We start from the raw sequence: 14,697 nt of genomic DNA, 5'->3' as shown, positions 1-14,697 counted from the left end.
CCAATTGTGAAAGTCTTTAAATGCCTTTAAACTGTAAAACACAATTAAGGATGAAAAGAAAGGGAGGCCAGGAATAACAATGAGAAAAATTACCATGAAATTCACCTTGGAAAATATTTCATTTCAAAGTATCCCTTTAAGCTTGACAACAAGTTGAATATTTTATATATGAATTAGGTGAAAAAAGAACAAACAAATTACACTGGTATAGTACACATACTAATAATAATGTTGAATGATTGGTAAACTTTGCTGTCAACCAATTTATACCAAAAACATTTTTGTACACTGAGAGTGACATCAATTTCAAAATAGCTGTTGACTCTAAAACTTTTTCTTGAGGATGGTGATCATATTAAAAAGATTTGAAATGTCTTCCTTATATGAATACTGAAGAAAATAATAATAGAAGATAAACTTCATATTTCATAATAAGCAGTAAAAGTGCAGAGTTGTATTTACATTACCATTACAATAACTTTTAACACCAGTTGTACTGCTCTTGTCGCATGTGACATATCTTACTCACACAAAAAATTATTGCATATACACTATTGATTCCTGTACTGAACCATCCCTAAACAGCCACATTACTATTTTAACAACACATAAGCAGTTATAACTGTAACTTTATATGTGTATATATGTATGAAGTGTATATATATATATATATATATATATATATATATATATATATATATATATATATATATATATATATATATATATATATATATATATATATATATATATATATAACAAAAAATATATGAATATACATATATAGAATAAACATTTATGAAAAGTATAACTGTTCACATTCATATTTTCAGTAAGTACATATAGATGTATGTATTTATCCTTCAGTTCAATAGGCACTCAATTAAAAATGTTTAATATATTTGCATGTGGCAGATATGCCAGTGTTGCTATAATGGAAAAAAAAAAATCAATGTTTTGATTTTTTCCTGAGTGTTTAAGATCTGCTGGCCACTTCATAAGACATTTAGTTTCATTTAAGAGAAAATACTCTAATGTCATTCTCATATGGAACAGTTTATGGAAATTTGCCTTGATAACACACAGGCTGTCTGAGGTTACAGCCACTTAATATAACCTTCATAAATTATTCAAATCTTTTGTGATTATATTTTGTTTTAATTAATAAAATTCTTTGAATTATAACAAAAACAAAAAAAATCATCATTGGAAAACAATTTGGTAATTTAAGATAATAAGAATTAGGTAATTCAGAACACACCTATTCTTGTGGAATGATTTGAATGGTAAAGTTCTAAGAATAATATCACATTGACCTGTTGGAGTTAGAATTCATAGTCAGGTATGGCTTGTGATGCAGAGTATCAGTGGAGCTACAGAAACATGTGTCAAAAGGTTTAATTCTGTTTGATTCTTAAATATTGTGTTACCTTCCTCTTAGTTTAATTTAATCTGTTGTATTTAATCATACAATAATATTTTTACATAACTTTGCATTTCATGGCTTTCCTTAGACTATGAACAGAAGTTCTTTTCTATTATGCTGAAAATTACATACAATGGCTGAAGTGCTATCATATTTATTTTCAAAATGTAAAGTAAGCTTAGCCATGTCCATAAATTATATTTCCTCTCTTTTCATGACTCAAAAAAAAAATTAAAATATCAGTCCATGGAAGAGCAGATCACATTTTTAAGAATAACTGGTCTATGCATCAGTATTTATGAACAACTATATACAAAATGTTAACACAATTGCAGTACAGTGTTGGACTTCCTTTGTTTACACTCTTAAGTAATGTGGGAGTGCAGTGTTTCAGTATTTCAAGTGGGAAAAAAAAGAAAAGTGTTGTGTATTTTGTCTGTTCCCTATCCATCACATTATATACATTCCATGGAAGGCTATTTGAATAAAGCAAAAAGCTATAAAGCAGTAAATGATTAATTTCCATAATCCCTGTAAAGTGATGGTGTCATTCTCTTCTGACTCCAGTAACAAAGAGCCAAAAACTTGAAAGTATAAGTGCAATTACCATTTTCTCCTCAACAGCTTTATTCCACCATGATTAGTTAGCTGCTTTATGCCACATGCAAAAAATGTAAGATTTCTCTTGCAATTTGCAACATAATGTATGCTTTTTAAAAAATGTAAAAATTTATTCCTTTAAGACAATTGGTGCATACCAAATAAAGAAGATTACTCCATAAAATCCAGGTTTCTTGAGAGCATCCTATTGCTTTAGGAAAAATACTGCACAAGTCACTTGTTTATGTATAAAATTTCAGAAAATCTATGGAAACTAATTATTTCAAGGTCATTAACTTGCACACATCTACATTAGTCAGGAATGTGACTCACATTCACCACCAGTTATGTAAATACCTTACTCATAATCATGTACAGAACTGACCAACCAGAGATCATCTTCAACATCACATAACCTCTTTCCATACTTCCATGTGCAAGCTGGACAACTGAAAAAAAAACAATGTGGATATCTAGTTTGGTAACATAAAAGCATAGAAAACTTATCTGTAGTTTACCTTTTTATGATAATATTTCCTCTCTCTCTCTCTCTCTCTCTCTCTCTCTCTCTCTCTCTCTCTCTCTGGCAAGCACAGGAAGAATATGGATAGGCGAGGGGCTACAATTTAGTGTGGCGAATATTGTCAGTCCACAAGTTTTGGATAGTCATGGACTCCAGACTATTCAAGAAGGAATCATTGTCCAGACTGATTAGATCCTCTGGACTCCCCTGAAATGTATGAAACAACATGTTAGATAAATCTCATAACACATTATGTGAAGCAAATTATTAATTAAAATTGGATCTTGTTGCGCAAAAACAACATGACAAATTTCAAGACTTAAAAAAAAAAAACATGAGACTGCAAAAAATGAGAGAAAAAAAAATTAAAATAAATAAATAAACAAATAAAATAATAAGAAAAAAATAGGTCAATCCCAACAGAACTGCTGATACATAAACTACTCATGTACTGTACATGGTCAAGTCCAGGAAACCAACACAAAATTTCTAGCCCTCTAATCATGTACCATATTGTAAAGTGATTGTTAAAACACTAAATCACAGTATTTCCCACCTCATATGAAATGAATTTTCTAAATATATTGAAATATTTCATTGAGAACATCTATTAACACAGTTTTTCAGGTAAGATTTGACTCCTTTGTGGTCACACTCACCTGATCCACTCAAGCTCCACAAACCATTATACAGCTTGTCAGACATGAATAAATATTGTAACCAAAGGTTTCTCTAGCAGATCTGCTACTCATAAGATAAATCTGGCACTCAAATATCAGTGGATCTGATTTATGTTTTCATTAAAAAAGAAAAAAAAAAAATTTGTTGCATTAAGTGCATCTTAACATTAGTGGTATCTTATGAAGTGGGAAAACAATACAGAGCAAAAATTCTACACTTTATCACCTATGGAGCATAATCAAAGGCAAACTCAATCTGAAACTAATCTTAGATACAGAACAATTAATGCATGATAATGTGCTGCTGCTGAATCAGTCGCATTTTTAATAACCTACATATGAAAACATGGTACATTACAAACAAATACAAAATGATACTGAGTAAATTCATGTTTCGTATTTCTAGGTTTAGTGACTTACATACACATATGCATTTTCCAGATCAACACACAAGATCTCGACAACATCAGGCCTGAATATCATCACATCAAAATGTAGCATTCTTCTGAAAAAGATTCAGACAATATCTTTCCAACCTTACCACCTATGCATCTCACCTATGCACAACACCTTCTGGTTACTGCTATAGGTGTTCCTTGCATATTTTCAATTTTTTCTACTGAAAATAAACATTTGCCATCACCAAGAGGTTCAGGACCAATAATTTCCACCTTTTCCTACCAGTAAATCACCCAGCCCAATGAGTTTCACCATCCACAATGCCATAGTTTTATTTGGGAATTTTTGTACCTGAAATATGATAAAATCTCCCATTGTATGAGTTTGGATTTGGCAACCTCAGTCAATTGCCACCTTAATTCTCTTATGGCAATCACATTCTCCCACTTTATGAATGTTTCCTTTCTAAGAAACTTTCTGACTGTTCTTGGTATACTTTTACACCAAAAGTGAATTAATCTTTCATATATTAAGATCTTTCCCAGCAACTCAGCTGCCATGTTAATGACATCTTACAAGATTTTTTGTTGTCAGTCGTTATTGAACACCAAAAGATAAAATAGAGTTGAGGTAATATACAGTTTCACTGATCTTCACCCTTTATTCAATAAAGTGTGCAGGTTAAGTGAGTGTTGGTATTCAAGCACCACCTGTACTCATTTCTGCTGCTGTCACCTGCTCCCTCTACCCTCACTCCTCTATTCCCCATTACAAGTGACAAAAAGTCAAGCCCATCAATTATCCTAGCAGCATGATTAATTTCCTCCATTACTTAATTTCCATTTTTCAGTGATCATCAGATGGGTTACATGAGATAAAATGAGATAATACAAACCAGTGAGCATGTGCAGGTGTGTTTATGTGAGAGTAAGGGTGGTTATTATGTGCTTCACTGCCACTCTTCATCTAACTGTTTTGCCCTTATTCCTCTAGTGATGCAGGGAATGGTGACAAAGGCAAGTGTATGTGTATGTTGTTGTGAGGCTGGAAGTGCTTATAAAGAAGCATTGCCTTTTTACTGCCATCATGTTTGCTTTCAGTTTTGTCTCTTTTCTCCCTTTCACACTTTTTTTTTTTCATTCATCCAGCAATGGGAGATGACAAAAATAAACCTTGGAATGAAAGAAAAGGCAGTGCCTGGAATGTGTCAGTGTGACATGCAATAACCACTCACAGGTTAATATTGTATAATTTATCTCATATATCTTATAATAATAGATAATGATGATCAAGTCATAGAGGATGTTGATGATGGTATCAGTTTAACTGATCAGTTTGACATTTTTTTCATTCATAAGACAGGATAGAGGAGTGAAGGTGGAGAGAGTTGGTGAGAGGAGTGTTGATATGTGGAGGAGGTGTTTGGTTATCAATACTCATATCCCCTGCACAGCTTACTAAGTAAAGGGTAAAAATTAACCAACTTCTTTACTTGCTCAACATTACCTCTTGGTATTTGATAATAACTGACAAAATTATTTTACAATGTTCTGAAAGTTGTTTCATGTTTTTACAGATCACTTGGGACCAAATGTCACCTTGTTATAGGTTGCAGGCTTTTGAATGCATTACTGACATTGTCGAGATCACTGTACTTACATATATGTATGTAAGTATATATGTATAGTATGTATATTTCAGAGAGAGAGAGAGAGAGAGAGAGAGAGAGAGAGAGAGAGAGAGAGAGAGAGAGAGAGAGAGAGAGAGAGAGAGAGAGAGAGAGAGAGAGAGAGAGAGAGAGAGAGAGAGAGAGAGAGAGAGAGAGAGAGAGAGAGAGAGAGAGAGAGAGAGAGAGAATCTTTAGAGATAATTAACTGTAGGCACTAGACCACATGTGCATATAAGAAATTATCTGTGTGATGGTGACAATGTTGAGAATCAGAGAAAAGTTATGAAGAAACAAAGTGTATATTTAATGAAGACATGTTTATGAAAAATGAGGAGGAGGGTGTATAAGAAAGAGACAGTAGAGTCCTGTTTTCTTGGCTGTTGTCTTTTCTGTTTAAATGTTCAGAATTTCAGTAAGGTCTAAGTTATTTTTACTCATAAAAATAGAATTGATACTGAATTAAGCAGACATTACTGGAATGCCTGAAACAGTATGTACCAAACTCAAGTAGACAGATACAGCAAAATTACATTGTAGTCTGTTTTACTCTACAATATGATATAAAGGCCCATATAATATTGATGGGTCTGAGTTTTTCTTAGTTAATTTTAACTTCATCATAATTCATATGCACTAGCTTCTGGCAGTGCTAAAATCCTACAAGCAGGAAGAGGAGGTGCCTCATCCCACTCACACTTAGGGATGAATTGGCCAATGTTGGGAAGATTCATAGGGGCAACCTTGGGCATGGATGGGAGGGCCTTTTGAAAGCTCTTCCCTAGGCCCTTAGGCAAGGAGGGCTTGAGGCTTCTAAGGTGTATCAGGACCTGTGGCACCTGCTCTCCCTGAGGTGACTGAGAGGCCTGGCCACCTGTGCCCTTCATTGCCCAAGTTGCCACACAGTGAAAGATCCCAAAAGCCAATGAGTGACATAAGAAAACATACATGCAAATGATATGCTGAAAAGTCACAAAAAATATTAAAGTATTTAGAGTGATGCATAAAAGATTAATACATTTTAAATGAATATAGTATATTCTATTAAGATTCCTTCAAAGTATGGTGCCTCTTAGTACCCAAAGTGTAGTTGTTCCTAGAAAAACAACCCTACAAAAATAAGTAAAAATCGTGCATTACTGCTGACTATAGCTGGAAAGCAATTCATAGAAAGCCTGAAGCTTACTCATTTCATATAAGCATAATTTCGGTACTTAACTTCCAGTCCCAGCCTAGTAAGACAGAATCCCTCACATGGAAGTGAATTCATGCAAAACTATGGGAAACTAGTGATATTTACTTAAACTCTTAATAATTCAAGTATAATCTAAATAAAGATGCATAAATTCTGTACATACCCTGTCCAAAATACAGTACATCTACCGGAAAAAAAAATCCAGTGATATAAAATAATATAAATGTAATGAATTGCAAAAGTTCTAGTTTTTTGTGGTACAAAAAAATTCCACTTTCTCCCACTCATATTGCAAGACTCATTATATCAACAACAGTGCCACAAACTAGAAAACTTGCTGAGAACAGTAGTGAAAAAAATTTGGCTACAAATATATTGCTCTTTGCATCTCTAGATGGTAGAGGTTTTTCAATATATAATACATAAAACACATTAACAGCAGAGTGGCATATTTTTATCTAAATTACTATTTAGTAACAAAGCCACATAATCACTGTTTCCCTATACTCATTTCACATGCAAGAGCCTAAAATCTGATATTTTTGGCCAATAACCAAACACAAACAGACTACTGTTCTGCAAACAAGCAAAACTGTTTCAATCTGGATATGACAAAGATGATGATCATATAATCTTATGAAAAAAAAAAAAAAAAAAACTGAAGCAGCGATGTACAAATCATCAAGTCTGTAATATGCTATGAATATGCATGATGGAATATGTATGAGTTTTACAGATGCATTTTAGGCAAAACACTCTCCTTAAACCAAAATCTCATAAATCATTGTTCTTACTTCCTCATCATGAGCTGAAGTGCCTCATCATCAATAATTTTCTTTGTAATGGCAATCACTGACATGTTCCCTAACTCAAACTGTCATTCAGTGCCATGCTTTCGAAGGGTCGTGAATGGCATTTCCTTATGCAGGAGAACCTCTGAACATGAACAAGTCTGAAAACAAATTTTCCTGAATCTGAACATGGATTCTCTTCCAAACATGATTGTGCTGCCTCAGGTGTTTAGGAGTAAGTTATTCCCTAAATACTAATTAGAAATTTTGAGAGTAGACTGTCTGGCAATACTGTTTGCCAGCCATCCACACACATGACTCACTGCTGCCACGTGTGTTGTGTCTCCTGTGGTGTTATAGCAATTTGTGTGTTCTTTTTGTTTTCCTCTGCTTGCTATGATGTCAGGAAAGAAGCTGGAGGTCATAGGCAAGAGGACAAACAACTCCATCACCACTGCAGTGCAGCAAAAGAGGATTGAAAACTAGGACTGGCATACAGATCACTGACCTTGCAAAGAAATCTGGCCAGTCACCCTTCTTTCTTTATTTATTACAATCTTTATTATTTATTGTTTCATTAATAATATTCCATATAATGGTTTTAGAAAAGTTAGTTACTAGGAATAATCTCTCTTTATGAAGAAAGTGACTGTGACTGTGTGTTGTGCACACTAGAGATGGGGTTGAGACTGATTATTTTATTTAAATTTTTTTAAATGGAAAAAATTCCTTCTGAATATGAATTTTCAGGATATGTATTGCCTGCCTGAGCTAATTAAATCTGTGTTCAGAGATTATACTGTATATATATATATATATATATATATATATATATATATATATATATATATATATATATATATATATATATATATATATATATATATATATATATATGCCAACTGGAGGAACAGCAAAAACAATAAAAAACAAATAAATAAACAAATGAAAAACATATTTTCACCTAGCATTCATAAAGAAATATAATTTAGTATCCCCAATGTGCATCTTTATATTCTTGGAAATAAATAAATTTCAGTGTTGCATGATTCCTCAAACTGCTTGGCACCAGCTGATCACCAGCTGTGGTGTATCACCTGCTTCAATCTACCTTATTAATTTTTGTAGAAATATATTTTGCTTTAATACAAAAATATGCTGAATGAATGCTCTCCATACAGTGCAGTATGATGGGGGTCCCCTTGAGGCATAAAGGCCAAGAATAAACTTGTTTTGGCCATTCCTCCTTTAAACTTGTCTTGGCCATTCCTCCTTTAAACTTGTCTTGGCTATTCCTCCTTTAAGGGGAAGTAAACCTAGTTTATGGAAAGGGCAGTATTGTATGCATGTGTCTATTTATAATGTGAATTTGCGGTGCAAGTGAGTGCCACCACACCTTGAGTGAAGGCAATTTAAGCCTGGGCTGATCTACAAATTAATTCCTGACAGGAAAGGAAATGTTTGAAATCAAATGAGAGAAGGTAAGAGGGAAGATGAGACATTGATATGTTAAGTAATGCTGATACTTAATCCTTGTGAAGCATGAGGAGTATGCCTGGGCAATGATAGCTCAATGAGTTCTTGCATTGAAGAGTGGAGAACTAAGTAAACATTTAACTTTTTACAGGGTAACATAGTTATAAAATCTATTTACCGGTGGATGTTTCACTTATATCGCATTTTTATCTAAAATTTGGTTATGCCATCATATCCAAGAATTTTATTGGTAAATCAAAGCACAAGAGAAGCAATATGCTTTTTTTTTTTTTCCTTTTAGCGAAGTGAAAAGGATTACGTTGCTTATTTAGAATGTGCAGTTTCTGCATAACACAGACAAGGCTTGACAATATAATGCAACGCCAGATGTGAACGGCCTCTACGTTGCCCACCCACGATGAGGACGATTTTGCACGGGTTGACGTCAACATGCCGGTCCTCACAAAATCCTCAAGGTGTATGGGATCTTGATTTCAATCATCAGTTGGAATTATTAAATCTCATGGAATCACATCTAGTTATATATTCACGTGAGGCTAGAAAACGATGCCAAAGGTCTGCGTGTAGGGATAGGCTCGCGCCAGTCGCTTCAGGCCAAGTGAAGCCAATCGTCTGCGTGTAGGGAGAGCAGACGCGAGCAGATAATGGCTTTCTGCAAATGTCCAAATCTAGTTTCGTATCCTTCGTCATCTTCACAAAAGAACTAAAGTGGCAGTGTGACAGTCCCAAATGCAAACAACTGGCGTGGCGAGTGATACCTACACACGTAGACGACTGGCGCATTGTCTATCTTAATAACAATCCTTAACGACAATCGTCAGCGTGTATGGGGTTTCGTCTATGATGCCAAACCTTAAGGCTAGTCCACAAATTATTATCCTCACAGAATCGTGATGCCAGTCCTCTGAGTATGAGGGCAGCTTTACGGTTGCCTGCTTTTATAAAGGACACAACTACGTACAACTTAACCTAGCTTGTGGGCTTGGCCTCAGAGCGACGGTGCACAGAGTAAGGTTTTCTTTCAACCTTGATGTTTTCTGCAAATTAGTTCCTTTATCCATATTTCAATAAAAGCACGGGAGACTTAATGAAGCCTTATAAAAGTAATCCCTATGTAAATCACACAAACATATCTACATTACCATTTATAATTTATATTTAGTAATCATTCATAGAACATTTTAAAAAGCCCTCTGCTTATTCTGCACCAACAAATTGATCATTTGGTCTATTCCAGTCATTTATCGCTCAGTACAGTGACGATGTGTAAAATACGTTTTATATATATTGCACGTTATATATATATATATATATATATATATATATATATATATATATATATATATATATATATATATATATATATATATATATATATATATATATATATATATATATATATATATATATATATATATATAATTTTATCTATTTATTTATTTTTTATATGACGACATGAAAGGCAAGTTCTGGTGGTATCTTATTGTCCACATAACCCTCGCAAATAAAGGCAAGTGTCACAACGTTTTCATGGCATTCTATCTACGCTTGAAGCGTGGCGGCGCCTTGCCTCATGGACGTCAACTGCAACCATCGCCAGTGCTCAAAAAAAGCTCAACTTTAAAAGTCGCTCTTAAGGAGAAAGTCTTTACATGATATATGAGAATCATATAAACATATTTATGTAAAATGAGTTAATAATCCAAACGAGTGGCATGATTGCAAAACTACCTACAGTGCGCAGATGTCTATAGTTTTTGCGATCCTGCGCCGTATCGGTCAAGGATGAAAGACAGTCTCTCATCCTTGGTATCGGTCGCGAAGAAACCGCGCACGGGTTGTGGGAGCTCAGAGGCAGGCTTAGCACAGCTTAGTAAAGGCTTGGGTGTCGAGACTAAATTGATTTTGTGACAGCTGCCTTGGCTGAACAGAGCTGCGGGGTACTGAAAATACGCCATAAAAGTTAATGTGCTTCATGCTTCTTTAAGGTAACTTTAGTCCGTGACTGGTACTTAAAGAAGGCTTGAATTGTTTTAAATAACAATGAAGATGACATGTCGGAAATATATTATTTGCGTGGAAGTAAAATTACAAAACAATACAAGATATTGCGTTTTCACGGCACGGGAATGAAGATTGTGTATGGGAGCCCGAGTGTTATTCCAGCTCGGTATCACGTGTGTTTGCCTTCCAACCTGCTTGAAAAATCAGTGTATTCACGACTGTGGCCTGCCACTCTTGTCCCTGCTGGGGATGCGACGTGTCTAGACACACGTTTACCTAAGGTCCACAATGCTACAATTTCGTCTTGAGTAAAACATAAATGAAAATTTTGTGTATATGAAGAATATTACAACACATTACATCTTAAGAGAACCCCACTTAAGATGATAATTAGAACATTCTTAATGTTGCTGTTTCACATTTCCATTACAGACACTAGTCTTGCAATACGGAAAATCATCATTGTTGTCCCTAAATACTTAAATTACAGTGTTAAGGTGTATACACAGGACAGCCTTACCTTGGGTGAATCAATCTGAGAGTTGACGTAGGAAACCCGCACCTGGTCATCAATGTAGCCGCCCGAGTCTGATCCCGCATAGCCCCTGTCAGACCCCAGCACCTTGGGGCGGTTGAGGCTACGTCGCTGCCACACCACGAACCCACCGACACCTGAGGCAGTGGGATTTGGCATCAGTCACTGAGTTTAAGCTAGACGGCAACAGTGAACTGATATATTCAAATTACTGGCAATACTGTTAGAGAGAAGTGAAACAATTACTCACCCAGCAAAACAGAGACTGAAATAATAACACCAAACACGATGGCCACAATGCAGCCTGGAGTGAGGGAGTCTGGAGCCACGGCACTCACTTGCTCCTGCTGGGGAGGCAAAGCCCAGGCCACACCTCCTTCTGTCCTAAGGTTCCCACTAGCCTCCTTATCACTGACAGAAATCAGAACACACAAAGATGTAACACATTATACGTACATGACAATGTATACGAGGTTAGTATGGCAGGACTGTACTTCCTTACCCTGTATATATATATATATATATATATATATATATATATATATATATATATATATATATATATATATATATATATATATATATATATATATATATATATATATATATATATATATATATATATATATATATAGACACACACACACACACACACACACAGCCTTATATATACTCAAGAACAACTCGAAAATGATAACAATTCTATATCTCAGCGTATCCAATGCATGTAACACTACGAAGTATATAATCCTTATGCATGATCAGAATGTCGAAGCTATATAAGCTACAATTACTGAACACGCATATCTACAAGGTTATGATACACTGTCAGAGGTAGTGGTGAGCAGAAATATGATTAGTTTTATGCTAATACTCAATACAGTGAGAGTGGCACCAAGCCTACAGACAGAATCAATTAACCTCACACTTAGTGCGGAAAAAATACCTTCCTGAAAACTTCATTCTGGGATAAAAGGGTGAGGTGAGCAATCCGACCTCCATGCCTCTGATCAGATAAAAAGAGTTACTTACCTGGTTGACAGAAGTGGATAATCTGTTTGAGGCCGTTCTCTGCTAGGTATCTCTTGTTGGGTCACCAACTCGTCTGGAAGGCTCTCAGCACTGATGGGATCACTGTAATTATCAGTGTAATCTTCAGCGGGTGGTGGGGCAACACTTGGGGCTGGGACAGGACTTTCCTCATTCCCCTCGATCTTGCCTTCAGTCTCTATTGCAGTAGTATTCTCATTCTCATCAAATGTCTCAGGTGGCATTATGGTGGCTTCTGTGTCTTCAGAAGCTCGTCCTTCTTCCAAAGATGTATCAGGAGTAGGCGATGTCATACTCATGCTTTCTAATCCATCAGTCATCTTTGAATCATTGTGATTCTCATTTTCTCTTTGGTCCTCCACACTGGCAGGATCATGAGTTTGGTCTTCAGTGCTCTTCACATAAATGCGGGATTCACGTCTGTCTTCCTCAACAGCTGCTTCTGCTGGTGTGAGGTCTGTCTTTCGTGTAGCTGTCTCAACTACTGTCTCAGATGCAGCTCCTTCTAGCACTTCTTTTTCAGCTCCCTCACTCCTCTCTACAATGTCTATAGATGAACTGTCCATCACCAATGAAGGAACGATCTCCACCTCCCCAGTAGGCTCTTCTTTATTTTCAGATTTCTCTTCTTTCTTTTCTGAATCAGAAACTTCTTGAGCCTGACTACTGCCACCATTCTCCTCAGATGGTTTGTCGTCGCTTCCTGCTGGCTCATGGGGATGTTGAACACTCTCTCCTGCTCTACTAACTTGGATCTTTGACTCTTGTTGCAGTTCTTCAGCCGTTAACTCATCAGTGGTATCCTCTTCGGTATCTGTTGACAATGCTCCAGTGTCAATGTATTCAACTTTCCCATCTTTAGTGTCACTGTTCTCGTCTTTCGCTAGTTCGAGGGAATGACCAACCAAAATGGTTCCTCTGACAGCCCCTCTCAGCGGCAACGTTCTATTATTTTCTCTACTCACTACATTTCTAACTCCTTGGTTCCCTGCATCTGCTAAGTCCTCTCCAGCGCCCGCATCTTCAGTATCATCTCTGACTTTAGAGGCAGAGGAGTGCTTGTGATCGCTGTTTTCCCATGAGTGCAGGTCAGCTTCAACAACAGACTCAACCTCTGGATAGTAGTGATGATGGGGAACATTGTGAGAAACTTCACTGGTATTTTTGCTATTCTGACTCTTGGATCCATCATTCCCCACCTGTTGGTTACTGTCATCATTATCACCATTAACTGAAGCTTCATGAGGCTGGTGTTTTTCTGGTGACTGCGAATGTTCATGTTCAAAGGACTGTGAAGTTGGCGTTTTCTGTGAAGAGGCCGGCCTTTCTGTGGAACTTTCCTCAGATGAAACCGTCTGCGGGGAAGTCTTGTCATTTCCAGACTTACTGTCTTGCTCAGCTAACTTGTGAGGTAGAGTGTCTTCTGAACTCTTCTCATGAGAAAGAGAAGTTTCTGGATTTGCACCATGAGAGTGGATGACTTCTGGTTGGGTGTCATTTTGTTTGACCCCTGAGCTGGTGGCGTGGGGCTGAATGGCTTCAGGGTTGGAGGTCTGACGCTGAAAGGATGATGCATGTGAGCTACTGTTTTGTGAATCATTATGTGGGGTGGTTTGTGAGTGTGGCAGTGATGCATGAAGGTGAATGTCGTGAGACTCATGGGGCTGGGTGACTAGGGGGCTCCCATGGCTAATATAAGGATTGGTTTCACGCTGCTGCTGCGTGTGGTGCGGCTCGGTTACTGCGGGGTTGGCTTCCTGGGGCTCGGATTCAGGAAGCACAGGAGGGGTAGTGGCGGTGGGAATAGGAGGGTCGTCCTCGCCAGAAAGATCTGATGAGGTAGTTGAGAGTGTAGTTTCACCCACTTCCTCGATCACTTCAAAGGTGATCTGCCGTGCTTCGTGGGTGGCTTCCACGTGAGCCGCGCCAGCAGGCGACGTGCCATGGCGAGCAATGGAAGCCGGAAGAGAAGGCTCGCTGGGTACCGGGGAGCAGCTGACCGCGCCCACCAGCAACACCAATGTCAACACTGCAAGAAAGAAAATAACGTTAGTTCTGCTATAGTATTTTGTTGCCTTAACCTACAACGTTAACACTGAAAAAAAGTCCTGCAACGGTCTTTTCTTTTAACCTAATTAGCTCAACTTGTGCAAATACTACGTTTTCATCCTTTCTTTCTTTCCTTTCAGAATTAAAAGTTCGTGAAAGTTCCAAGACTTCCTCAGACAAATGTGACAAACCATATTCATCCCTGAAAAAAAAAAACCAAATAAATAAAATGAAATCACATCCATAACTATGTTGCCTTGCTTGTAATTTCTTCTGCACAAT

The 14,697-nt window shown here is 36.7% G+C and overlaps 1 protein-coding gene across 5 annotated transcripts in view; it reads right to left on the bottom strand.

The window, feature by feature from the left end:
* Positions 1–879: 879 nt before the first annotated feature.
* The window catches only part of LOC135091706 (nucleolar and coiled-body phosphoprotein 1-like), a 71,385-nt gene continuing 57,567 nt past the window's right edge, over positions 880–14,697 (bottom strand). For 4 of the 5 annotated variants that reach the window (XM_063989632.1, XM_063989616.1, XM_063989624.1 and 1 more), the window contains 5 exons: positions 12,349–14,395; positions 11,567–11,727; positions 11,302–11,453; positions 5,992–6,175; positions 880–2,756 (listed from right to left, as the gene is read on the bottom strand). In XM_063989632.1, the coding sequence (XP_063845702.1) occupies positions 2,722–2,756; positions 5,992–6,175; positions 11,302–11,453; positions 11,567–11,727; positions 12,349–14,395 (2,579 nt within the window). In that variant the 3' untranslated portion in view covers positions 880–2,721. The remainder of the gene's footprint in view (positions 2,757–5,991; positions 6,176–11,301; positions 11,454–11,566; positions 11,728–12,348; positions 14,396–14,697) is intronic. The other variant, XM_063989641.1, reaches the window with a different exon arrangement.

This window comes from Scylla paramamosain, chromosome 3 (genome assembly GCF_035594125.1).
Source record: "Scylla paramamosain isolate STU-SP2022 chromosome 3, ASM3559412v1, whole genome shotgun sequence".
Classification (NCBI taxonomy): domain Eukaryota; kingdom Metazoa; phylum Arthropoda; class Malacostraca; order Decapoda; family Portunidae; genus Scylla; species Scylla paramamosain.
The sequence above is the reverse complement of the archived record's forward strand: the minus strand, read 5'-3'. Positions and strand labels throughout refer to the sequence as shown.